The 24,656-nt window shown below is 38.5% G+C and overlaps 5 protein-coding genes and 1 long non-coding RNA gene across 8 annotated transcripts; 4 read left to right on the top strand and 2 right to left on the bottom strand.

Annotated features, from left to right (window-relative positions):
- The first annotated feature begins 2,627 nt into the window (after positions 1 to 2,627).
- Positions 2,628 to 5,029, top strand: LOC102703995 (thioredoxin-like protein CITRX, chloroplastic). Its single transcript, XM_006660029.3, has 4 exons — positions 2,628 to 2,939; positions 3,035 to 3,157; positions 4,457 to 4,537; positions 4,652 to 5,029. The coding sequence occupies exons 1-4, from the start codon at positions 2,673 to 2,675 to the stop codon at positions 4,766 to 4,768; spliced, it is 588 nt and encodes a 195-aa protein (XP_006660092.2). The 5' UTR covers positions 2,628 to 2,672; the 3' UTR covers positions 4,769 to 5,029.
- A 1,910-nt stretch (positions 5,030 to 6,939) lies between these two features.
- Positions 6,940 to 9,227, top strand: LOC102720348. Of its 2 annotated transcripts, none has more exons than XM_006659306.3 (2): positions 6,940 to 7,142; positions 8,163 to 9,227. In XM_006659306.3, the coding sequence occupies exon 2, from the start codon at positions 8,233 to 8,235 to the stop codon at positions 9,001 to 9,003; it is 771 nt and encodes a 256-aa protein (XP_006659369.1). In that variant the 5' UTR covers positions 6,940 to 7,142; positions 8,163 to 8,232; the 3' UTR covers positions 9,004 to 9,227. The 2 variants fall into 2 exon arrangements, with proteins under 2 accessions (XP_006659369.1, XP_015695764.1); XM_015840278.2 differs by having other exon boundaries at positions 6,940 to 7,319.
- Positions 9,228 to 10,895: 1,668 nt separating this feature from the next.
- On the top strand, positions 10,896 to 13,915 carry LOC102720623 (RNA exonuclease 4). Its single transcript, XM_040527024.1, has 7 exons — positions 10,896 to 11,213; positions 11,345 to 11,429; positions 12,616 to 12,724; positions 12,816 to 12,904; positions 12,975 to 13,039; positions 13,130 to 13,208; positions 13,424 to 13,915. Exons 1-7 carry the CDS (start codon positions 10,945 to 10,947, stop codon positions 13,589 to 13,591), a joined length of 864 nt encoding a protein of 287 aa, XP_040382958.1. The 5' UTR covers positions 10,896 to 10,944; the 3' UTR covers positions 13,592 to 13,915.
- LOC102720899 lies at positions 13,817 to 15,362 on the bottom strand. The gene is made up of 3 exons (XM_006659308.3): positions 14,948 to 15,362; positions 14,565 to 14,809; positions 13,817 to 14,267 (listed from the first exon to the last, which is right to left on the bottom strand). Exons 1-3 carry the CDS (start codon positions 15,119 to 15,121, stop codon positions 13,904 to 13,906), a joined length of 783 nt encoding a protein of 260 aa, XP_006659371.1. The 5' UTR covers positions 15,122 to 15,362; the 3' UTR covers positions 13,817 to 13,903.
- LOC107304856 lies at positions 14,217 to 15,425 on the top strand. Of its 2 annotated transcripts, none has more exons than XR_005812358.1 (3): positions 14,217 to 14,307; positions 14,536 to 15,088; positions 15,335 to 15,425. It is a non-coding gene; the product is annotated as an uncharacterized LOC107304856 (long non-coding RNA). The 2 variants fall into 2 exon arrangements; XR_005812357.1 differs by having other exon boundaries at positions 15,329 to 15,416.
- A 2,502-nt stretch (positions 15,426 to 17,927) lies between these two features.
- On the bottom strand, positions 17,928 to 22,790 carry LOC102703712 (putative F-box/LRR-repeat protein At5g02700). The gene is made up of 6 exons (XM_015840421.1): positions 22,705 to 22,790; positions 21,014 to 21,125; positions 20,177 to 20,363; positions 18,896 to 19,671; positions 18,397 to 18,552; positions 17,928 to 18,293 (listed from the first exon to the last, which is right to left on the bottom strand). The coding sequence occupies exons 1-6, from the start codon at positions 22,788 to 22,790 to the stop codon at positions 18,204 to 18,206; spliced, it is 1,407 nt and encodes a 468-aa protein (XP_015695907.1). The 3' UTR covers positions 17,928 to 18,203.
- Positions 22,791 to 24,656: the final 1,866 nt, after the last annotated feature.

Genomic DNA, 24,656 nt, shown 5'->3' with positions numbered 1-24,656 from the left:
CTCAAAACTAGATACCGCGCCACTTTTGGGATATGAACTATATGGACCTAGTGGTTGGTGTCATACAGGATATAGGATGATAGTAGTCGGAAAAATGCTCAAACCATTTTTGGTACCATATATATATATTTTGAAAACGGAATAAATAGATAAAGCTAGAAACGATAACAATTTTGCCGCTACTGGAACATTGGAAAAGATTGAAACTAGAATTACCAGAATATGAAAAAAAAAAGAGTGTATCACGACTTCACGAGGGTCAAGGACAATCGAATCATTACTAAGTCTACGTTATAAATTATCATCACATAGACAACTAGCAAACAGTAATAACTACTGCTTCCGTTCCTTAATTTAATAGATAACATTCTTTATTTTTAACACATTTTTCTTGTCCAAAAAAATTATATAATTATGATATACTTTATTGTGATTAGATTTATAACTAAATATATTTTAATATTTTCAATATAACTTATATTTTTTATATACTCACATAAAATTTTTAAATAAGACGAACAGATGAACATGTATAATAAGTTAACGACATCATGTATTAAAATACCAAGAAAGTATGACCCCCGTCCCAAAATAAATGAATTTCTGTGTTTTTTGATAGAATATTTGACTCTTCATCTTATTTGAAATTTTTTTATAATTAATATTTTTATTGTTACTACATGATAAAGTATGAATAATATTTTACGTGCGACTAATTTTTTTTTAACTTTTTAATAAAATTTCAAATAAGACAGATGGGCAAACGCTCGAACTACCAAACCCAGGAATGCTTTTTTTTGGGTATATGGGAGTAATTTTGTTGAAATTTCAAACGAAAACAATATAATTTTGCCCTATCTCCATTCTATTTACGGACAAGGAGAAGGAGGATTAGGAACAAATTATTCGATACAAACAAAATCTGGCAGAAAAAAAATCCTTCCACTGTTTCTGTTCTATTTCCGAACAATATAGGATCAGGATAAAATGATCAAGACAAAATAAAAAAAGGCCGCTATTGTACATTATCCAGCTCCAGAATATGATTATTTTTATGAGGAACCAAACATTATACCTCACTAGTATCAGATTTAATATCGCACTGGTATTAGCTGATATCAGAATGATATCAGTTGATACTCGGTTTATATGCTATGGTGGTATCAACCGATATCAAAATAGTAATAACGATACTCGTCGATACCTGATATGATACATGCTGATATGATACATGTTTAGTACAAATTTAATATATTACCATATCAGTTGATATTATACCATTACTATACGATACCATGTTAATATTGAGTGATATATACGAGTACCTAGACTGATTCCATGCTGTGCTGGGCGAACCATATCTTCGCCCAAGCGACTGCAATGCATCCGCCCTACAGGGAATAATTTAAGCAGTTGTGGTACTTGTTAGAAAACGATTGGCAACTAAACCATGAAGACGCTAGATAGAAGACACGATATTTAACGTGGATAACCCTCGTAAAGCAAGAGAAAAAAACGAGCGTTAGCCAACAAATATCTTCATTGTATCAGGATGATATTATAATGTTATACGACAGCTTATAAGAAGTATATATAAAATAAAACCCTAGAATCCATTCCAATCCTTCTAGCATGGGCCTTCATTTCCCTCCGCCAAAGTCGGCCTTTATACTAACACAAAGATTTGGATTATAACTTAATAGTACTGTTAAAGAAGAGCTCATACCTTGTTATTTAATTAAAGTTAAAGTATTTTTTACCATACATGCATCCCTCTCAATTTAAGCTCAGACACCCGTACCAGTCTAAACTTAGTTTAAAACACTAAAAAGTATGTGAGTGGTACCCATCTATATTTTATTCAGCTTTGCGCCCTGTTGATGGAGTCCATACATTTGATATGTTACAACAATACATGCAATAAGCTCGTGCTTCTATTATAATATTAATAGGTCAGCTACCTAATTACATGGAGGCATGCTGTTGTTTAGGGTAGTCGAAACCACGATATATGTAAATTTATCTAATCCAAAGGAAAAAAAATTAATGGTGGTTCAAATAAAACTTAAGTTTATAAAATATAGCCAAAAGTGTATTCAGTTAAAAAAAGAAAAAAAAACATCCACTACAGTCACAATTTCCATTGTCCACACCATGTCCACCGGACGTTTTGTAGCCTCGTTGCCATGAGGAAGAATCACTTTGCATCAAGATTCGTAGTATGAACTAGGAAGTGTCATTTTTTTGCATCAAGATTCGCGCGAAAGCTACGCCAAGCAACAAATTTAAGGGGCTGTTTGATCTAGTGACTTTCTTTTAGTCCTTATCACATCGGATGTTTGGACGTTAATTAAGAGTATTAAATATAGACTAATAACAAAACCAATTGCATAAATAAAGGCTATTTTATCAGACAAATTTTTTAAGCCTAATTAAGCCGTGATAAGCAAATGTTTACTGTAGCATCACATTCGTTAATCATGGATTAATTAGGCTAAAAAGATTTGTCTCGAAAAATAGTCCCGAGCATGAGATGAGATTTTATTAATAGTCTATATTTAATACTTGTTATTAGTGTCCAAACATTTAAAAAAAAAAGACCCTAGGTATCAAACAGGTCTACGTATAGTAGGAAGAGGCATTTTCGTCGAGTGAGTACACAGGCTAGGATAATGCTAATCTCCATCCCCTCGGCCTCAGCCATGGCGCCGCCGGCCTCCGTCCTGCCCGCGTGCGCCGCCGTCCCCACCACCCTCCCCGGCCGCGCCAGCACCGCCTCCCTCTCCTCCAGGACCGCGCGCCGCGCCTCCGTCCAGGCGGCCTCCCTCTCCTCCAGGACCGGCTCTCGCGGACGCGCGCCAGGCGTTCGACGGAACGCCGCTGCAGCCGAGCCCTACGTCCCCGGCTCCGGCAAGTACATCGCGCCGGACTACCTCGTGGTACGATTCTTCCGTCCCCGCCGCTGCTCCCGGCGCGCATACGTACGCTTCTTTTTGGGTGTCTAAGCGGGGGGATGCCCGTGTCGTGGTTGCAGAAGAAGGTGACGGCCAAGGAGTTGGAGGAGCTCGTCAGGGGGGAGAGGAAGGTCCCCCTCATCGTGGATTTCTACGCGACGTGGTGCGGACCCTGCGTCCTCATGGCTCAGGATATCGAGATGGTACGATGCGTATGCGCCTGCACATTTCATATTCTTGTGTGGTGTTTACTTCTCCCTCTCTCATGTTGGGTAGCACTGTAACTAATGGCGAGTTCTTGCACTCTTTCCGTGTTGAGAAATGCGGCGGTACAACGAAACAGCCATAAAAAAAAATCTTCCAGATGTTTGGAAACATACATTGAGCTAATTTAGCCAATTTATAAAGCTTCACATGTGTTTGTAGCATACATTGTACAATTTAGTGTTCTCTGAAAGTCTGAATTTCTAACTAGCACCAGACTGGACATCATTTTAGGGGTGTTACACTGTTAATAGATACCATGTATGAGTAAAATCCTTTTTTTTAGATAATGGATAACCTGACCTTTGCTTTAACAAAAACTGCAACCAATTATTATAAAGTTATTGGCTAAGCGTAGTCACATGCAAATAAAAGTACCACAAAATGACGAGGAGATATTATGAATGACACAAAACATTAAAGGGCATCAATATTCATATGCGAAATTGGTCTATAATGATTTTAACCGTTTTGTACGTGAATTTTTTGACTTGGTAAAATATGGCAGCCTCAACATGCATGTATGCCTAAGAAAGGAATGGCACAATAGAACCAGTGCAAGATGTCTTCTATCTATTCCCATAGTCCCTGAAACTTGTAGCTGTTTGGCTGGTGGCATTCTCTGTATCCCCTGAATTTTTCAGATGGTCTAGACAAGGGCAATTTTAACATCCTTGAGAAAGTATTTTTAGAGTAATTTACAGTACTTGAGAAAGTACCGTGAGGTACTAAAATTTTAGTATAAAATTTGGTACCTCATAGTACTATGAGGTACCAAATTTTACACTAAAATTTTGATACCTCTTAGTACCTACTCAAAGACTGTAAAATTCCTCATATTTTTATGTAGAAAAATTTACACTTAAAATTTTGATATCTCGAGGTATAAATTAACTGGAGGTATCAAATTTTACGCTATAAAATCTCCTAGCACTTTCTGAAGGATGGTAAAATTTCTCTCTAGACAATAGCCGTTCCTGCAAGCACAAGCAGTTCTTGACAGTCTTAGTTTATTAAAGAGATTGAAATTTTATCTATCCAGCAATATAATTTCAAAGAAAAAAAAAGATTTCAGTCACATTTGTATCTGGATCTTCCCTAACGTTTCCTTCTCAGACTTATGGGTTTGAAGTAACTTCGCTCAGTGCCATATACAGATATACTGATAATGCTAACTCATTTTTGTGACCTATTGTACTGTCAACTGATTTTAATATTTTTGTCATATATTGTGTCAGCTTGCAGTTGAATATGAAAACAATGCCCTATTTGTGAAGGTGGATACAGATGATGAATATGAATTTGCAAGAGATATGCAGGTATACACATCCTAGCACATAGAGCAGAGAAACTAGTAATCATATTTTTGTTTTTTTTACTCGATTTTTTACAATGTTTTCTAAACACTCACTATCATGATAAAAAAAATACAGGTAAGAGGACTTCCGACATTGTATTTCTTCAGTCCAGATCAAAGCAAAGACGCTATAAGGACGGAGGGATTGATTCCTATTGAAATGATCAGAAACATCATTGATAACGAGCTGTGATGGCCTAGCTGCAGGAACATAGTTGATATTTTGAAGTATTTTAGCTACAGTAGATGTCATTGATTTGAGCTTTGTGATCCTTAGTGGTAGGGTTGATATATGAACACAGTCTGCGTGTGTAATGTAGTATGCTATATGCGGGCTTCCTACTTGAGACTAACAGGTAATTTAGTTATTCCTAGTTCAAAATTTTATTTTTAGACAATGGAATGAAAATATCCGACCTTTGCTTCAAAGTTATTGCAAATAATTATTATAAAGTTTAGCTAAAAGCCAAAATGACAGTCGGTAATGTGACAAGGAAAATAAAGATCACCAACATAGTGGCATAGATGAAAACATTATAGAGAAAGTTGTCTTTTGATTTTAGCATCACTCCTGCAAGCCAGTTTTCAAACACGAGACTTTGCAAAACCAAACCAACGGTCACGTAAACCGCTCTTTATAGAAACTTGAATAGTAAATAATAAATAAATTCACTATACATTGGAGACCAACATTATATATCACCACCCCTATTCCATTTAGCTAACTTATCTTTAGTTAGAACACCACCTTTTATATAGGTATCGTAAAAATCTTAATCGCCAAAGGCATTTTTTAATCTTTACATAACCTTATTCTTCTCTATATAACCGTAGATCATAGAACAAGCCAAATGTTGGCCATTCTAATATAAGTTCCATCTAAAAACATCTTTTTACTCATTTAATTGAATATGCACTATTTCAACAACTAGATCATGCCAAAACGAAGAGGTACACTGAGAGGTATAATAGCTCATGAGTCATGACAGTTCTTGTGTAGCTCATTTAAGGATTTGTCTACGTAGATTAAGTTTATTTCTAAGAGTGGTAGATCCTTAAATTTTACGGGAAGGATTTGTTGTACGAAGACAGCATGGTGTCGGGCACTTTTTTTCTTTGAACGATGCCCTACCACTCCCTAACTTCAAAAATATGACATATGAGACTAGGGTAAATATATATCCATGAAGCTAAGAATCAGAAAAATAAAATCAGATAGAAAAATACAAAATAAACAAAAGAAATAGAGAAAGTGATACCCAATCAAACAATTTGCACCCACTTTAACATCAGCACGGCTGGTTGACATGGATGCAGTGTGCTGGTTGACATGGATGACTCAGATGAAAGCTAACCGCGACGTTCATTCCATTTTTGGGACAGGTAGTTGGTAGTTTTTTTTTATTCTCGCAATTTTTTAGCAAAGATACGATTGGATTTGCCTAAGTTTTTTTTATCTAAGTAAATTGTCTGTTGAAGCTTTCAAACTTTGAACTTAAAATTCAAAACTTTCATCTAATTTTTTAAAACATATAAATCAAAGTTTGAAGCTTTCAACTCTAAATTTGAAAGTTTTAACTCACTCTAAATACTGTCAACTCTAAATACAAGACTTTAAACTCAGATTTCAAAACTTTCAACTCCAATTTCAAAAGTTCAACTAAAAAATTTCAAAAATTTACAACTTAAAATATAACTTTTAGCACATCAGTTAATTTATTTAACACATGTGGATTGCGTGTATCTTGATTTGGTCGCTCTTTATGGATGCAAAGTGAAGATACACATTAGCCGTCTCCTTTAATATTTTATCAAAGATAAATGGATTAAGTGATAAAATGTCAAAGGCGTTTAAATTGAGTACTATACTACGAAGATTGTGTCTCATTTCCTAAAAATCCCTTGTTAGATTATAGTAGCTGAAAAACAACCCTATTGTTTCCCTAAAATTAAGCATAGGTAAAACAACTTATTAATAATTCAAAAATAATTTATAAGTAGAGCTCTTATATACATGTTCTTAATATTTTAAACACAAAGGCCAAAAAATAGACTACAATGAAAAAATTTTAAAACCAACCTTAAATTTAAAATGTAAATTACAAATATAACCATCAGCGGAAAAGATAACTCTCCGGGGCGCGTTCGCCGCCCCACCCTTAGTTAACTTATTTACCTTATTTTCCACACGCACGCTTCTCGAACGGCTAAACGGTATATTTTTTGAAAATATTTTTTAAAAAAATTTTTTACAAAAAATTATTTTAAAAAATTATATTAATCTATTTTATATTTTTTAATAATTAATTAATCATATACTGTTTTTCACGGGTAAGCCCCAGCCGAACTCGGCCTTGTCTCTCTCTATCCCCACTCCCCTCTCTCGGGCGGAAGAAGGAGCCGCCGACCTTCTTCCCCGCCTCGCCTCCTCGGGCACGCAGCCGGCGAACAGGCCCCGCCCCTAGCCTTCTCCGGCCTCCTCGCGCTCACGCCACGGCCGGCGAGCAGCTCTGGACCCACGGTGTGTCTACGCTGCTGGCCTCACTCCCCACCACTTCGATTCCAAGGTATTCCGCCGTCCCCAGCGCATAGAATCTCGTCCCGCCATCCCTTCGCCCCCCCACCCCTCCCCCCCGATCCGCCAAATCTGTAGCTCTTTCGGGCTCGCGGTTCCAGGCCTCGTGGCTTGCTCGCGGGGCCAGCAAGGCTAGCCCCTAGCTGGAAAATGATGTGCGACCTCTTCGGTAATACTCTCTCAAGATTTACGTTTGAAGCTTCTGTCTTATTTAAAAATTTTGTCCTAATATACAAAATTATAAACCATACTTTACTTTAATAATAAATCAAATCATAACAAAATAGTCAATAATTATATGAATTTTTTAAATAAGACGAAGGTGCTCAAACGTATATCAAAAAGTCAGTCAATAGCGTTAGAAAAAAAAATCGGAGGGAGTAGTTCGATTTGGCTTGGGTGATGGAGCACCCGTCCAGCTATTACTAGCATTTTTACCCTTACTTTGTGTCTTGATTTTGTCAGTATCATGAGCCGCCGTTTATTTTGATTCTGTTTATAATTCACAGCAATCAGGATGTGTGTATTTGTAAAGAGACATGATAGTGCGTATTGAATATACATGATGCATCTTCTAATTAAGGAAATATTTATGAGTGATCGAATTAAGATAACATGTATGATGTATTGTTTGCTCTCGCAGATGAATATTATTTTGTAAGTGTAGAGTAGTTGTGTCACATGGGCAATATTATGTGATTGTTCCTTATGCATACAACATTGTCAGCATGTTGGCATTTTCAGAAACATGGTGGATCCATGCGTATGTGTCATGTCATGCCATGTCCTGAGTACCTTGGTCTGTGTTTGTATCTGTGCAACAGAATTACTAATTATGTTCAAAGTGTATTTAACCGTGCTCCTTGTATCCTGAAGTACCAATCTGCAACTTCAAAACTATACTAAGCATTCAACTCTATATGCTGCTTGAAAATATAAGATAAGTTTAAGCTTCTGCATAATTTTCACCTTGTGAGTACTATTAAGCTTCTGAATATTTTTCTTCTTGTAGGTACTTATATAAATACTAAGGAGATTTTCAGCCTCCCATAGGAAGGAATTTTATAAAGTGGGCAGCAGCCATGTCAGGCATTGATGGTAACAAGCCACCATCAGATGTTTCAGTTGATGAGAATGATGACTGGGTGATAGTTAAGAAGCAGCGAATCACCATACTGATCCCTCCGCCATCACCTGTAGCTGCAAACCTTCAGGATGATATGGAAAAAATAAGTTCTGGACAAACTTGCTTAGCCAAAAAAAGCAGGGAATATTGTGATGCTGCACGAAAGAAGCATCCAAAGCAGATTGTTAGTGAGAAAGCTCAGGAGCCACTTCTAGAGGGCATCAAAGTTGCTGCCAACATCAAGAAAGCTCAAGAAAATGCTTTCGAAAGTACAAGCCATAAAGATATTCCAACAATCAGAGGAGAGAGATCTTCACATAGTCCTGTTGCTCCTGCTGTAAAAGCAGATCGGACTAAACATGCAGATCATGCTGCCATTCAAGGACAGTTTCATGAGGACATTGCGAAAACAGGAAATTCATTTGGCAGCATTTGTAAGGCAGAGCTACCAGTTATTTCCTCACAAGTCACGAATAAGATATTGCGAGCACGACTTCTCGAGAGACGGGTTGCTGGATTTGGTGGGCTGAAGAATTGGCTTTTCACTTGTGGTTTTGGATGGTTTGTTGATATATTGGACAGTGAAAAACTGGGGATGTATCAGATAGTTTCCCTTACAATGAACCAGCTAAAGGATATGGGTCTTGATGCTGTAGGTCCACGGAGGAAATTGATCCATGCCATTGAGTGTGTTTCCCAGCCCAACCAATTTGAGATGTTTTCTTGATCTCAAGTTCTATTGGTTGATTATAAACCACTGCTACTATATCTGAGAGGAATGTCTGCAGTAGTCAGAGTTCAGAATCTATTTTGACCTAGATCTGAAAATGCCACCAGTCTTGAATTTTTTTGAAGCAGAAAATTAGAAGCTGCAGACAGTCAGTTCTACCTGTATTAGAACATGCTTATGAGATGATCCCTTGTAAAAAATATTTTGCATCTGAGATGTTCCCTTTGTACAAAATTCGCATGAGTGTTTTCTTAAGATATGAGTTGATACCTTCTAACATAACATGCATACACGGGACACTTGGTCTCCACGGCCACGGGGTTGTTTCCCAAGTGGTAAAACTATGGTAGCTACAGTTTCTATGTGTTTTTTTTTTTCGTTTCTCCTAAGTGATTTTATTTCTAAATGAAATAATGGGTGAACGGTCTCTCAGCGAGATCATGGCTTTTTCTCTCATCCTAATTGCATTAACAGATGTTGAGGTTGCCTCTTGCTTTTGTCCCATCTTTCCACTTATGCAAGTTAGGTAAAAATTATAATAAACTCGGGCAAGTTGTGTATGTAAACCGAATAGGTCATGCACAACATTATTTCGAAACAAGAAGGTTGGCATTGTTTATTTCGAAATAGGCCATATGCAATGTTGGCCAAGAGGAGCGCTAAAATAATTTTTTTTCTTAAGCACCTCTCATGTGCTAGTTTCTGCACCAAATGAGGTAGTGTATACCTACGATAACACTTTCCGGTCGAAAATATACCGGTTTGACTTTTGGCACGATGTTTCAACGTGTAATATTGACCATAATTTGATATTAGAATGAGCTTATAAGACCTACTTCCTCCGTTTCCTCAGCTCAATGGGCTCGTTCGCCATGCACTATTGACCTTCAAATTCCTTTTCTCTTTTTTCATGCGCACGCTTCTCAAACTACTAAACGGTACATTTTTTGCTAAAAAAAATTATATGAAAGTTGTTTTAAAAAATCATACTAATCTATTTTTTAAGTTTACAATAGCTAATACTTAATTAATCATATGCTAATGACTATTATTGTTTTGCGTGCGCTGATTAGACCGCTTTGAACCCCATCTTGCGAACGAGCCCAATATTACAAGATTTTAGTCTTACTTATATTTATTTATGAACAATGTATATTTTTTATATATGACTCTATATAATGAAGATCATTCCATCTTATAATATGAAATATATGTAATAGTCAATTATGAAATGGAGGAAATAGTAAATTCAAGAGATCATAAAATCATCCATGTTCTGATTTGATGTTTCGAACCGAACTGTTTTAAAAGCTAAAATTTGACTAAATCTCGTCGTGTCAAATATTTGACCCTAGGACGTACAAGGTCACATAAAAATATCTATATTTATTTGCTCTCATCTTTTCTGTTATGCTTGTGCTTATAAAATAAAATTTAGATTTAGATTTGATTTTTAGGTTTTGAGATAATTTTTAAACCTTTGCTTTTAGATCGTCTAAAGTACATATTTAAAAGTTTTACACCAAATTATTTTTTTCTACCATTAATAAGTTGTTTCGCTTGTGCTTATAGAAATAAAAAATGATAATGCTGTATAAATTAGAAACATACATAATCTTTGTTGTTTTATGTAGATTATTCTTAGCTTTTTCCTAAACTTTTGCACAAATTATTATGTATTTTTTTATAAAAAATCCATATAAAAATTTATTATGTCATATTTCTACAATAGATTTTTAATTTTATAATAGTTAATTGTTATTCTTTATTCCATTAAATAGCTACGAAAAAAACCGATAATATCGCCAAAAGAATCAGCCAAAATGGTGCATATCCCGTATAAAGTCAAGCCAAAAATCAAATAAACCCTTGTTGACTGGCCTCGGCTCCCCGACTCCCGAGCCCGTGGTCTCCAGCTCACGCGCCGCAAATTCATCCATGGCGCCGCCGCCGCCGCCCGCCGCAACTCCGGCGGCATCCGCGAACCCCAGCCGCAACCCGAAGCGGAAACCCAAGCCCAAGCCGAAGGCAGCTGCCCTAAACCCTAACTGGGCGCAGCTCCAGTCCAAGCTCCCCCGCCCCGCCGCCACCCTCCTCGGCAAGCGCAAGAACCGCCCCGACCCTTCTCCGGCCCCCGCCCCTACCGAGCCGTCTCCCCCCGCGGAGGCCGTGGAGGTGAAGCTCGAGCCCACCTCCGACGACACCAGGTGAGCAGAGCGCAAGCCGCAAGGCCATGGAGGCGATGCAATCTTGTCTCCTGTTGTGTCGCTGGCTTTGAGATGCTTGAGTGTGATTTTTGATTTTCTGTGGGTTCGATGGGAATGGTAATTTCTTGCAGCTTGACGAAGGCGGTCGCTGTGGATTGCGAGATGGTCGGGGTCGGCGTGGGCGGCAGTAAGAGTGCACTCGGCAGGGTCACCTTGGTAAGCACCATCATCCCAATCCAACACCTCTTTCATTTTGCCTGCTAGCAGCAATGATGAATGAGCTAAAAAATCATGTATTCATCGCTAATCTACGGCTTTACACGCGTGGACGAGTAGAAGTAGTTTTGGAGTTTATCGTTAAGATTTCGATGGAAATGTTCAGGAGGTTCCAATGTGCCATAGGCTGTTTAATCTTGAAAAAGGCTGTACCATGCTTAGCGCTTTGCCATTAATGGGATTGCCGCTGTTTTATAGAGTTTGAGTTGGATTCAGTTCCAATTGGGCAATCCCCAATTGGAGGATGGGTAATAGCAAAATGCTGAGGTTATCTAGCAAGTGTTGACATTAACTTTGGAAGGCAGATGGATGTTGCATTAATTTGATCGGTTTATGGCTTTGTTAGCTGCAAGCATATGTCATTATAAACTTGAACCTGTCAACAGTAGCCAGTTCATTTTTATTCTTACTATCGATTCTCTAGTTTTCGGCTTTGGATTTATTGCATAAGGTCGTTGTATTTTCTCCTAGTTGTTGTCCTGCACTATCATAATGTCTCCCATGCATTGGCTGAGGTTTCAAGGATTATGCTTGAAATTCATGATTTGGGATAATACAGTGAAATGGGCATGACATGTTTAATCTTGGCATATAAATGTTCTGGTAATTGTGTTACCAACTTTCTTTATCGTTATCAAGCTGGAGTTAAATTATGAAATCAACCATTAAGCTATGAACCAACTTTGTGGTAATGACCTATGCATCGGGGAGACTGAGGGTTAGGTTTGGGTCCTTTTTTATTGGGCAACCTTGGAAGGAAGGAACCAACTAAGCCAGTTCTATACTCTTATTTTCTTTTACTAATACGGAACAGTGAGCATGTAGTTGTCCTTACAAGAAAAGGGACCACAATCAGTGTCTATTTACTTCCTGCTCTGGTATCATAATTAAAATATACACTTGTCATATGTGTTATTTCTGGGTGTGTTCATTGTTGGAATGATTTTGTTGATTGAAGCATTTCATGGTCTGTAATTGTTCTTGACTTAAGTTTGATAAGGGGGCTGAAGAAAATTTTAGCCTCTTTTGAGTTTTGACTCTTCTTTTGGAGTGTCAGAGAACTTCAGTTATAATGTATTTCCATCTTTTGAAAATCTTCCATTAATCTTTTTGTGCCTTTTACTAGGTTAACTCCTGGGGTAACGTTGTATATGATGAATATGTACGACCGGTAGAGTGGATTGTTGACTACCGTACCCATATTAGTGGGATTAGACCTAAGCACATGAATAAAGGTGAGTCTTGCTAAGCTGGCATTTCATGCTGTTTTATTTCTTTAGAGGGTGGCAAACATGTGTTATGCAAAACTGTTCTACAATACTGCAGCCAAAGATTTCTGGGTTGTTCAGAAGGATGTAGCTGAGCTGATCAAAGGACGAATTCTGGTTGGGCATGCCTTGCACCATGATCTTAAGGTTATCAGTGACCATAATTTGTTTGTTTATGCGCTCTGTGTTCTTGTGTAACATAGTAAGCATTGTCCAGGTTTTGCTACTAAGCCACCCAAAGAAGGACATAAGGGATACCTCAGAATATGAGGCTTTTCGAAGGTCAGATGATCTTGACATGTATTATATTTTCTATATTGTGTACTCTCATTAAGATTGCTCAATGTTGACATGTGCTTTCCTTTATTTTAGGGAAGGGAGGACGAGATCACTCAAAGATCTTACTGCTGAAGTACTTTATGCTAAAATTCAACAGAAAGAGCATTGCCCGGTACATTATACTCGATATATTTTCTATACAACATGTATTTGTTATTTATTTTAAAATGTACTTCTGATTACTCTTGATTTATTGCTAGTAATCTTTCACATGGTCAATCACTTGTATAGCCGAAGTCAAGTCTTAAGAAGTGACTACACTTTCTTGTCGATATCAAAATGATTTATGCTCAATAGTAACTTTCATGTCATTTGACACTTCTATAGATTGAGGATGCCCGAGCAGCAATGTTCATTTACAACAAGCACAAGAAAGCATGGGAGAAGAACATGAAAGAACAATTCAGATTTAAAAAGAAGTTCAAGAAGCAAGGCAAGAAGAAATCTGGTGAAGGCAATGGGAATGATCCTAATGTTCCCACAATTCTTCTATAGAGTGATGGATGCAGGAAGTAGTGCGACACATTGCCCTACCTGACATGAATTTAAAGATGCCAAAATCTATTTGTGTGAGAGTCATGGAAATTAGCCAAGATAGTATGCTGACCCAAGAAGTGATGCAACTCAATCATGATGAACTTCAATACAATTCGCGATGACAATACCGCGTTTCCATGGATTCATCACATTTCATGTAGCATTTGTTTTAGGGAAGCAATATTTCTGATGAAAATTTTGTAGTTGAATGTCTCATTTTCTCATGTAATGTTACTCCATACAAACTTCCAGACTTTGCAGCAAACATTATTAATTGAAAAATGTTACAGGAGACAATACAGGGTTGCTGAGAATTGGATTCTGAGGGCTGGGGTGCCTTGTAACAACTGTAGATGCCAGTGCTCTCTGATCATTCCGTTTTCTAACAGTGAACTGATGGTTGTGCAATGGCAGGGTGTTGCTGTCCAGCAGGTGCAGGATGAGCACCATCAATACCGAGCATGCGAACATCGGTATCGGCCCAAAGATCCACATCAACAGTGTCGTCGCGAAGTACAGTGCCCGGAGCCCCATTGACCAGAAGTTGCCGCCTCGGATCACAGCATGCTGAATGTAGCTCGCCGGGACATCAGAATCCAGCGTGGTTATCAGGAAGCTGGCTTGGACATAATACCTGCATCTCCACATGTAACAGTTCTGAATTTGTTTCCATGGTATGGTACTCACTACTCAGAAGTGTTGAAATATGGTATTCCTAGAATTAGCCGCTCCAAAAATTCAAATTCAAAATTAGAAACAAAAAAATGTATTTTCGACTGGTAACGGGTTATTGACTGGAAAATTTCAAACTTCAAATTCCATATTTTAAATTTGAACATCCTTGTTTCAGGTAACCGCGTGTGTTTTTTATCCTGTTACTAACAAACATAGATTGATTTCAGGAACGAGGAGCAGCTGAAAGCAGGCTTACCTTGCAGAGTGGATGAAGCAAGTGAAGGAGACGAGGAAGCATACGAGGAGTGAGATGTACTTGACGGTGGCCATCGCCTGGGTGCGGTCACCATACACGAGCTCCGTCATGAACACCTTGCTGGTGCTGCTCACCCACGCTCCGATGAGCGAGCCCAGCGCGATGCACAGCGACGCCAGGTTCGTCGACGCCGAGATGTTGCTGGAGATCACGCTCAGCGCCAGCCCAGTCTCGGCCGGACTCGCCTGCAGCAGCAACAAGGTAATCAACCTCCCGTCACCGTGGCCACGCTTGGACTACTCAGCTGTTTCAGTTGTCACAGAACAAAAAATTCAGAGATTCGGAGCTCTCGCCGGAGCTGCTCCATGTCCGGCGGTGGTTACCTGCACCATGCGGCGGACCCATGCCAGCTTGTTGTGGTTCTCGTAGCCGATGACGGTGGTGGCGGGGCGGCGGAGAATCCGGTAGAGGAGGAGAAGATGGTAGCCCAACATGATCACCAGACCACATGGCACCAGCACCAGGTCCAGGGAGCTCTTCTGCACCACGATCATCATCTTCTCGATCCCTCCTCTCCTCTACCTTCTCCAGCTAGCTCTCCCTGTGTTCTTGCCTTCTTTCCTAGCTCTCTCTCTCTCTCTCTCTGAGTCTCTGGGGCTCAGAAAGCCATAATAATACTGTTATTATCTTATTGCATTCTTGAGAATGTGATCTGATCATGGTGCATGATTGCGTTTTAATCTGTGTTTGTGTGTGTGTGCTAGTGGCAGGGTGATGGAGCTGGGCTGTGGTTTGCTTATGGATTAATGGATAGGATTAGTACGTAGTACCAACGGTACGTGGCTACGTGCTGGCTTGTCGCTTGGGATCAAAGACTTGAGAAGAGGAGGATCAGGCAAGCAAAATTCATGGAGCTTGCTTCCAAGAAAGCTAGAAAGGAAGGGAGGTAATTGTTGCTTGCTGGGTTACTGGATCTCCTGTGTGTTCTAAGATCCGAAATCCAATTGGCATAAATAAAACATACTACCTCTGTTTCATATTCGAGACTTTTTAACTTTGTCTGAATTCATTTATTAATAAATATATATAATTTATATACATGTTTAGATTTATTAGCATCTATATGAATCTAGACAATGAAATAGGGAGTATGATTTTTAGTGGTGGTAGACTTCTGGTTGTTGTGCAGCTGAACATCCAAAGATCAAAGCGGTCGGCTGTTAACGGGTAACGGGTCATGGAGTTGCAAGCCCGTTACGTGATCTGTGTGTGCTCGTGGAGAATTGCGTTTGCTTGCACTCAAGAACAAATGGGCCAGCCTCCGCGTGAGTACATTGTGGTACATGCTCTTAGATTGACAAAATCTCATGTCAAAATCACATCCAAAAGAGGACACATTCGTTGATTTGGTGGTCACATTCAGAATTTAGGCTTGGCTGATTTGTCTGGAATGCAGGTTCAGGGCCCATAAGATGAAAATAGAATCTATATTATGAGGTCCCGTTTAGATTCCAAAAATTTTTGGAAGAATAGTCACGTTGGGCGTTTGACTGGAGACCGAAAGGGGTTTTCGGACACGAATTAAAAAACGAATGTCACGGGTCGTCTGGAAACCACGAGACGAATCTTTTGAGCCTAATTAATCATCATTAGCATATATAGGTTACTGTATCACTTATGGCTAATTATGTACTAATTAGGCTTAAAATATTTGTCTAACGATTTCGCCCATAATTGTGTAATTAGTTTTTATTTTTATTAATATTTAATGCTTCATTTAGATATCTAAATATTCGATTTGATGTTTTTAAAAAAACTTTTTGGGAACTGAACGAGTCCTGAGACGGAACTGAGTGAGTTGTTTCTTTCTAGTACCATTGAGTTTACATTGATTCAACGATCTGCCATTAACTTTGTCGAGTTATAAGATATATTCTTGGTTATCAGTTTTCTCTACAATATACTCTTGGATCCTATGCATTTGTAATAAATGTCCAAAAAGCCCTTAGACATACAAGATTGACTATTAATTTATCATGTTAACTATTAATTTATCATGTTAGAAGATCGAGAAAATCAACCTAGAACTACCATTGGAACTGTTGGGCCAGCAAAGCAATGGTTGCAGAAGACGGGCGCTACAGAAGACCGACGCACATTTTCTGAACTATTGGACTATTTTTTTAAAAAAACGTTTTATACGAAAGTTGCTTAAAAATCAAATTAATTCATTCTATAAGTTTGTCATAACTAATACTTAATTAATCAAACATTAATAATTCTTTTGTTTTGCATGTGCTAATTAGCGAAACTGCCATTGTCGTCTGCTAATGTGCCTGACCTGGGTCATGTAACCCAGTGTTTATCTACTACCATACAAGAGAGTAGTGGTGCCGGTAATCTGTTATCTACCCCACCACTGACTCCCTCCTATTCTTTGAAAGCAAAAATAACTTACACATATATATCAAACCACTTTATTAACCCTACTTTAATAACGTGTTAATGATATTTTTAATAACATCCCGTTGTAACGTGTGGGTAATATGCTAGTATTAACAGATATTATTATTTTCTGAGTGAATTTTGAGAATTCAACTATGAACGTACGAAGCATTTTTAATAGAAAGTTCTAACAGAGGGTTATAATCTTCAAGAGAGTGTTATTTAAATTTCATGCGTAATTTTTTTCAATATGTGATAAAAACTGAAGTTTTATTCTGACGATATGCTCTATCCATAATTTTCTTATAAATTTTACAATTTTCTGCATCTACTGTATTCGTCTTTTCAGCAATCAGAAAGTTTACTGTAGGGAACATTAAACTTTCTATTCAAAGTTCCTTTTTGTGGGTAATATGGGTGTATTTGTTTGAAATGATGTTTGTGCATGCGCCACAGTAGGGGAAAAAAACTGTCTCATAAGGAGTGAAAACTACACAGTACTCAACATGTGCCCTATCTTCTAATCGAATTATTCCCATTGATTAGCAACAGTCTACGTCTCTACCAGGACTAGGCCCATCTCTTTGGAACACTGCTCGTGTTCTAGCGAAGGAATGCTGGCTGAGCAAGTGTTTTATGAACTGTACACACACACCAATTCAGATAAATCAATTCTAATCCTTACATATCCAAAGAAGAACATAAAATGTTATTGATATCTGTGCAACTGCCAAGTTGACAATGTGAGCTGTCAACTAGCCAACACTAACAAACAGCTTCCAAGAATAAAGTTCCAAACTTTGAAATAGGATCATTGTGGATGTAAAATGCTTGATCAGCAACCGAAAATACCAAGCAGAATTATGACAGGTCCTGAACACGAAGCAAGCAGGAAACGAAGCAAATTTAGGTAGGGACACATGATAAGGTTTAAACGACTCATTAGTATAATGATCAACCACGCACAGTATAAGCCATGACTCCACAGCAAAGGCAACATCCAAACTCCAGACGCGAATAGTCGAGTATCATGTAACTAACACAGCAACAAAGTTTGATCCACCTGAATTAAAACACAAGAAACTTCATTGGTCTCAATGTTTCCCAACACCAGCAGGCAGCTTGCAACACTGGGCAGCTCAGCAGTTTCATTCCTTATTTGCGCTCTTGCAGAAGCCCTCGCAGCCTTCAGTGCTACTCGAAATCAATAAAGATGACGCCTCCGCGGCTAATCTCAACCAACGCCGTTAATTGATCGGTTGTGAGTTCGAACCTCCAATCCGTCTGAAGTTGAAAGGTTCAGAGTAGAATTTTCAGGCCAAGCAAGACAAAAAAAAAAAAAAAATGACAGAAGAATCATGGGGATGATGCAATTGATGCTACTGACCAGACTGAGCTTGAGAAACACGGACTTCAGCATAGGCGAGTGCTGGACGTATCGACGTAGAGGCGAAAACCGATCAGCAATGCACCATTCACCCAGGTGCAACCTCCTGAGATTCCTGAACATCGGGCCGCTCCCATCTTGTTCCACGAATGTAAACTTCATATGTGCAAGTAAAAAAAAAAAGGTTACATGTCTTCAGGCTTAGATAGTGTAATACTATGAACACCAGAAATTTTTTGCAAAATATGTGATATTGAAGAGTTCAATTCTCGTATTCTGTTAAAGTGTTATATGCAACATCGACAAATGTGTCAAGTTGAAAACGGTTATGTACATATAATCCAAAATGGACTTTTGATGCTTTCCTTGCTATGAAAAAGGTATTAGCTATGTTAATTACAAAACAAGGTAGCAAATTGAGTTTGCATAAGTATGATGGTATTGAAAGCTATAGTGTCTGAAAGGAAGATCAGTGATACAAGGTAAGCAATTCAGGTACCTGTCTATCAATAGCTGACAACTCCATACAAGTGACATTTGAGGCATCAATGAGAGTGATTGTTGTGAATGTCAGGTAAGAATTTCTAGATGAAGAATTGGCCATTCGTTGATCCTTGATGCGCAACGATACCAAGCTAGGAGTGCTGATGCTAATATTTTTCAGAAGAGAACAGCCAATAATATCCAAATTCTTCAGAGAGTCTGAAGAAATTGCTTGCACATCCATTAAGCAGTCCTTCAGCAGCAGATTTTCCAACGCCGGGCATGCATTGTTTAACGGATCAAATACCATCTCATCTATGTCGGCATTGATAAGCTCCAAAGTTGTCAGGTACTGAGAACTAAACCCCACAAGTTGTGGATCTAGGTAGAATGGCTCCCATCTTTCATACTCTGAAAACTTAACCACTTTAGCATTGTGCTTGATAGCATGGTGGATCCAGGAGCTGGCACGGTCTATCGCAAAAGAATCTAACTGGAATGTATCCATGGGAGCATTAGCACGGTCACGTCTTAGCAATATCTTGTCAACATAAGCACTGAACTTCACCCTGTCCATATGGAACCAATCTATGTCAATCTTCATGTGCTGCAAGAAGGTCCACCTGTTGCACCACCAGCGGGACAGAACAGTGGTGCGCGCCGCCTCCCGCATCGACAAGAACGACATGATATGGTGGATCAAATCGTTAGGGAGTTCACTGATCCTGTCTTTCCCACAGGGGTGGGAGGGCTCCTTGTGGCCATTCAGGGGCACCTGATTAGATAGCATGCCTGCAGTGTGGAAGTGGATATTGAGTTAGCTTATTTCACTGGAGAACACATATGGGCACATGATTAAATTGGAACAAATTTATAATTTTCATGCGTACTCAACTCTAATTTCACATATATATTGCCAACTTCAATGCATTTTACACCACTCATTAATCATAAAGCGTTATGCTGGACTCCCTTCAAGTTTGTTTTTCAAAACATAAAAGGTAAATAGTTGGGAGACAAGGTGCATGCTTCAATCATGCAAATGTTCTTGATTTTTCCCTCTAATTTACAATGTCTAAAGAACACAAATATGAGAAGTGCTTGTTTGACTCAAACACGGGATAAAGTTATAGATTCTGTAGTTTATCTTTGCATATGTTTTTTAATGTAGAAACTACTGCAGAAGATTAGAAAAATGTGTAGACTATGGAGAGAATTCACACATGCCAAATATTTGTTGTATGGAAAGCAAGTCATATTCATCATGCAAGCACCACAAAAGACATCAAGAACTTACTGCTGGATGATGCCCCCTGAATATTTCCTTCTGCTTGGATAATTTTTCCCTGCTTATTCTTTTGATGGAGCAAAAAAAATGAAGGGGTTGAAGCTTGCTGACGGATATGCATAAAATTGTTCAATAGCACAGGATATGAATCCTCCAAATCGCCTTTTATTAGACTAATCCTCCGCAGATAATCACCCTATGTAGTGCAAGACAGAAAATTATGAAAGCTTTTTTAAAAGAAAACATAACATCCTATTAAATCATGACTTTACGAATAGCAGAGAAAGCATACAAATATACCAAAGACAACATTTCGACAATATGTCAAGTCAAGAATAAGGGTATACATATATTATTGAATGGTGTATGAAAACCACCTATACTCATTAAACAAGAATAAAATCAATATATATTCTGGGGTTCATGTAGAGATGCACATCTACAAGCCAATAAACCGAAAAGGAACATAAATATTTGGATTTGCGTATAAATGAAAATTTTAATTAAATGAAACATAAGAATTGAAGGAAGAGTAATAAGAACCCTTCATCAGATCCACAAAATCTTTTTAGAACAATCTTGTAACCAAATGAAGCAAGATAGTAGTCCTCACTGTTTCACACAATTATTACAGCTCTAAGCAGCCAGGACTTCTAGCTAGCAATAAGTTGTACTCATTCAGAAGCTTTTAAGACTTTGCATTAACCAAGGTAGTTAGTAGAGGTGCTAGCTTTAAGATTAACACTATTATGCATCGGCATACAAAGAAATTATACAAAACTAAATAACTAATACCAATGGAAATTTGATTATGTAAAAAAATAAATTAAGAACAAACCAGCGTACATAGTCAATAGCTATTGTATGGATCCTCTCCTCTATTCTGGCAGCAACTTTCTGAAGATCAGTCAATGTTGTAAAAGCAGCTGTCTGCAGTTTCATCTGCAGGGTGAACATTCTGCAAACATAATGTCAAATACTAAAATGAGATATTTAATATTTCACTCTTGTACTTCCAACCTAAATAATTCAAAATGTGGTTCTAATGTAACAAGTAACGACAAACCAGGAAACTGTGATTTGGAATTGCATGCCTTTGATGCAAGAAACACATGCAGTTATTCCCTATTTGAGAATTCTTATTCAGCAAAGTAACATGTTCAAAATTGTAAATACATTCTCGTAACCAATGAAACGTCATCTTTCCAACCAAAAGAGCCATCTTTCCGCAACCCATTATCCTGCATGCTAAGTTTGCAGTGAGCATACATAAACAATTGCAGAGAGATATTATATATACTGCAAACAAAAAAGGAAGTATGTGGGAACATGGGATCATCTTTCTTCTGAGTTCTATTAACTACATCTAAAAAAATTCACCTAAACCTATATATCTAAACAATGTGTTCCCTACTAACAAATTCCTTATTTTTTTTTTGGAGTAGCTGCAACATCTAATCCATTTTTGGTTGCTTGATTTGGACTCAAGTTTCACAACTGAATGACCAATGCCATGCTTCTGAAGTTCTCTCCCTGTTCTTCTTCATCCCTCATAGTGGGAACATTGTAACGAAGATTTTTAACACCTAACTAAATAAGATAACCCCCTCCAAATGTGTATAAGCCCAATAATTTTCCGCTTTTGAAGCCCGATAGGCCCAGTAGCCCAATTGTTAGAGCACATATAAACCTCGCCGAACCTAACTAACCCTAACTTTTTTCCTCCCACCCACACAGGCACGCAGGCACGCAGCTGCAGCCGCCGCTCTTCGTGACGCACACGCCGCTACTCCTCAGCATCGCACACGTGGCGCGTGTGTCGCTGCTCCCTCGCTGCCTGTCGCCTCTACTCAGCGCTCGTCGGCGGCCCCTGCTGCCTCCTACCAACCTCCGTTGTCGCCCTTGGCTCCGCGCCCGTCACCACACTGGTCGACACCGCTATCCTCAGCTCCTCACGCCGTGTTGTCCACCCGCTGGGACCCGGTTGGGGCCGGGGATCCAATGGGGTCGAGGCCATTCTTAACCAGTCTAGCCCCGAGCGGCCTCATTGCCAACCCTACCCCCCCTAAAATTATTTGACATTTACCTAGACACCAGTTCATAAAAGGTTAAATCCATGCAAGAAACTAGCCATAGAATTCAAGGAATATTGACATGCAACCTTCATTAACCGGGGTCACTTTCTAAATATGAATCAACTTACCTTTTTTATACTTGGGTAGGATCAATATACAGAGGTTTGAACCCAACCACCACCATTTTACTAAAAAGGGGAAATTTTAGGTGATCTTGATGCTTAGATACCAAGCCACATAACTATTACTTAGATCGAGAATACATCTGACTGAATCTTAGATATGACTATTAGTATATTCATGATTCAGTTATAGGATGGATGGTGGTTTCCAATCTTAATAAGTTATAATGGATTCAAAACTCTTCAATCAATTCTCCGATGCAAAAATAGTAAGAATAGTGGAAGAGATAGAGGGGAGAGAGAGAGAGGGGCGGGGGAGGGGGGTTATTGGAGCACTCACATATCATGTGTTACCCTATTGCGAATGTCCTGGCCAAGGCGGAACCTCCAGTCGACTCCTTCCTCGATGATCCCTAACTCGTCCATGGTGCCGATGAACACAAGTCTTCACTTCTCTGGTTTCGTTAGGAAGAAGTGCTCAGAGATGGGGAAGATATGAAGAAGTGCTCAGAGATGGGGAGGAACAAGAAGGCATTGATGATATAAGCAAAATCAAACCTTTAGGCTTCAGCTATTGGTGGGACCCACAAAAAGGAGTAACGCTTCCGTGAGAGGAGGGTATGACTCACATGTCTTGACAGACACTTCCTCGCTTAAAACAAGTGAGGTAGCTTCTAGAACCTTGACAAAAAGATATATAAAATAGTTTTATGGCAATTGTCATCTAATATTGGCCAACACGAATTTGATTCTAAAGTAGATGTTTTATGATATAGTGATTAGAAAAGTCTTCACCTCTCTGGTTTCGTTAGGAAGAAGTGCTCAAAGATGGGAAAGATATGAATAAGTGCTCAGAGATGGGGAGGAACAAGAAGGCATTGATGATATAAGCAAAATCAAACCTTTAGGCTTTAGCTGTTGGTGAGACCCACAAAAAGGAGTAAAGCTTCCGTGAGAGGAGGGCATGACTCACATGTCTTGACACACACTTCCTCGCTTAAAACACATGAGGTAGCTTCTAGAATCTTGACAAAAAGATATATAAAATAGTTTTGTGGCAATTGCCATCTAATATCGGTCAACACGAATTTGATTGCTAAAGTAGATGTTTTATGATACAGTGATTAGAAAATTGAAAAAGATGATTTTTCCCTAGACCTATTGCGTGAATATGTTTTCCGCTGAGTACACTTCCATCCAAGCTCATGAAACTGGGCATATATTACCCTCCTGAATATTGACATGTTGACTGTAATTGTTAATGGGAGTAGTCCAATAAGCAAAGTTAGCAATAAATGAAAAAGGTTAATGAGCCACACATGTCATCTGTCCATGACCTTCATCCTCTTATCTACTCCCCTCCTATCCATGTGTTGATTGGTGAAATCTAACTAATAGTAATTGTAGGGACATGGTTCGGCTGATGCAAATGCATCCATGAGATAGTAATGAGTAGAAGGCATAATGGATTTTTATATAGGTTCAAACCCATAGTGAAAGTAATAACCCTACTCCTGTTTATATGTATTTAGCAATCCGAACTACAGAGAATACAAATGGGGAATCAATCCACTTTGTCTAGCCTATCAACTAATATGCAACAACCTAAGCGGTGAGATGTGGTCGATGACTTGCAGTGACACAACTAGATAGATCTTGACTTGAGGTGGCTTGTGCTTGGTCTGAGATTCGATGCCCTCCCTTAGGAGGATAATGCATTTATACCGATAGATGGCTCTGTATCCAATTAGGACTTAGAGAACTCTTTAGTTAATATGATCAAGTAAGTATATTCATCCCCAAATCAGACTATGTATTCTTGACTAATCCAGAGTCGGTGTTCTTACGTAGTCTTACACACTTCCATCTTTGGGGGTATATATCCATATGTGTATAGGTATATTGTATTCTCAAAGACGTTAGTTCATGTATAGGAGTATGTCATATCCAGGACACTGATACCATGGTAGTGCACAACTCCACAGCTAGTAAATAATCTCCTTCATTTCATATTATAAATCACTTTTAATTCATCCAAGTCAAAAATTTTAAATTTGACCAAGTTTATATAATAGTGTACTAACATCTACAACACCAAATTAGGTTCTTCAAATTCATCATTGAATATATTTTTATAGTATAGTAGATAAATGCCCGTTCATTGCAATAGGATTTCCTAAAGAATCGCATCATACATGTTTAAAGATCTGAAGGTGTAATAAAAGGTCACATCAAAACATTTACATTATCTAAAAGAGTCACATCATGCACGTTTTGGAAAGAAGGTAATCT

This window comes from Oryza brachyantha, chromosome 8, assembly GCF_000231095.2.
Source record: "Oryza brachyantha chromosome 8, ObraRS2, whole genome shotgun sequence".
Lineage (NCBI taxonomy): Eukaryota > Viridiplantae > Streptophyta > Magnoliopsida > Poales > Poaceae > Oryza > Oryza brachyantha.
This window is presented reverse-complemented; position numbering and strand designations above follow the sequence as displayed.

What these genes read in the sequence shown, in the direction of transcription:
- LOC102720348 (XM_006659306.3), top strand. Translation starts at nt 8,233, where the DNA reads ATGTCAGGCATTGATGGTAACAAGCCACCATCAGATGTTTCAGTTGAT.
- LOC102720899 (XM_006659308.3), bottom strand. Translation starts at nt 15,121, where the DNA reads ATGATGATCGTGGTGCAGAAGAGCTCCCTGGACCTGGTGCTGGTGCCA. An exon ending in GGGTCCGCCGCATGGTGCAG is followed by an intron (nt 14,810 to 14,947) that starts GTAACCACCGCC and finishes TTGCTGCTGCAG; the next exon opens with GCGAGTCCGGCCGAGACTGG. An exon ending in TGCTTCATCCACTCTGCAAG is followed by an intron (nt 14,268 to 14,564) that starts GTAAGCCTGCTT and finishes GTGGAGATGCAG; the next exon opens with GTATTATGTCCAAGCCAGCT.
- LOC102703995 (XM_006660029.3), top strand. Translation starts at nt 2,673, where the DNA reads ATGCTAATCTCCATCCCCTCGGCCTCAGCCATGGCGCCGCCGGCCTCC. An exon ending in TCGCGCCGGACTACCTCGTG is followed by an intron (nt 2,940 to 3,034) that starts GTACGATTCTTC and finishes TCGTGGTTGCAG; the next exon opens with AAGAAGGTGACGGCCAAGGA. An exon ending in TGGCTCAGGATATCGAGATG is followed by an intron (nt 3,158 to 4,456) that starts GTACGATGCGTA and finishes ATATTGTGTCAG; the next exon opens with CTTGCAGTTGAATATGAAAA.
- LOC102703712 (XM_015840421.1), bottom strand. Translation starts at nt 22,790, where the DNA reads ATGGACGAGTTAGGGATCATCGAGGAAGGAGTCGACTGGAGGTTCCGC. An exon ending in AATAGGGTAACACATGATAT is followed by an intron (nt 21,126 to 22,704) that starts GTGAGTGCTCCA and finishes TTATGTTTGCAG; the next exon opens with AATGTTCACCCTGCAGATGA. An exon ending in TGTCAGCTATTGATAGACAG is followed by an intron (nt 18,553 to 18,895) that starts GTACCTGAATTG and finishes GCACATATGAAG; the next exon opens with TTTACATTCGTGGAACAAGA.
- LOC102720623 (XM_040527024.1), top strand. Translation starts at nt 10,945, where the DNA reads ATGGCGCCGCCGCCGCCGCCCGCCGCAACTCCGGCGGCATCCGCGAAC. An exon ending in CCCACCTCCGACGACACCAG is followed by an intron (nt 11,214 to 11,344) that starts GTGAGCAGAGCG and finishes AATTTCTTGCAG; the next exon opens with CTTGACGAAGGCGGTCGCTG. An exon ending in AACAGAAAGAGCATTGCCCG is followed by an intron (nt 13,209 to 13,423) that starts GTACATTATACT and finishes ACACTTCTATAG; the next exon opens with ATTGAGGATGCCCGAGCAGC.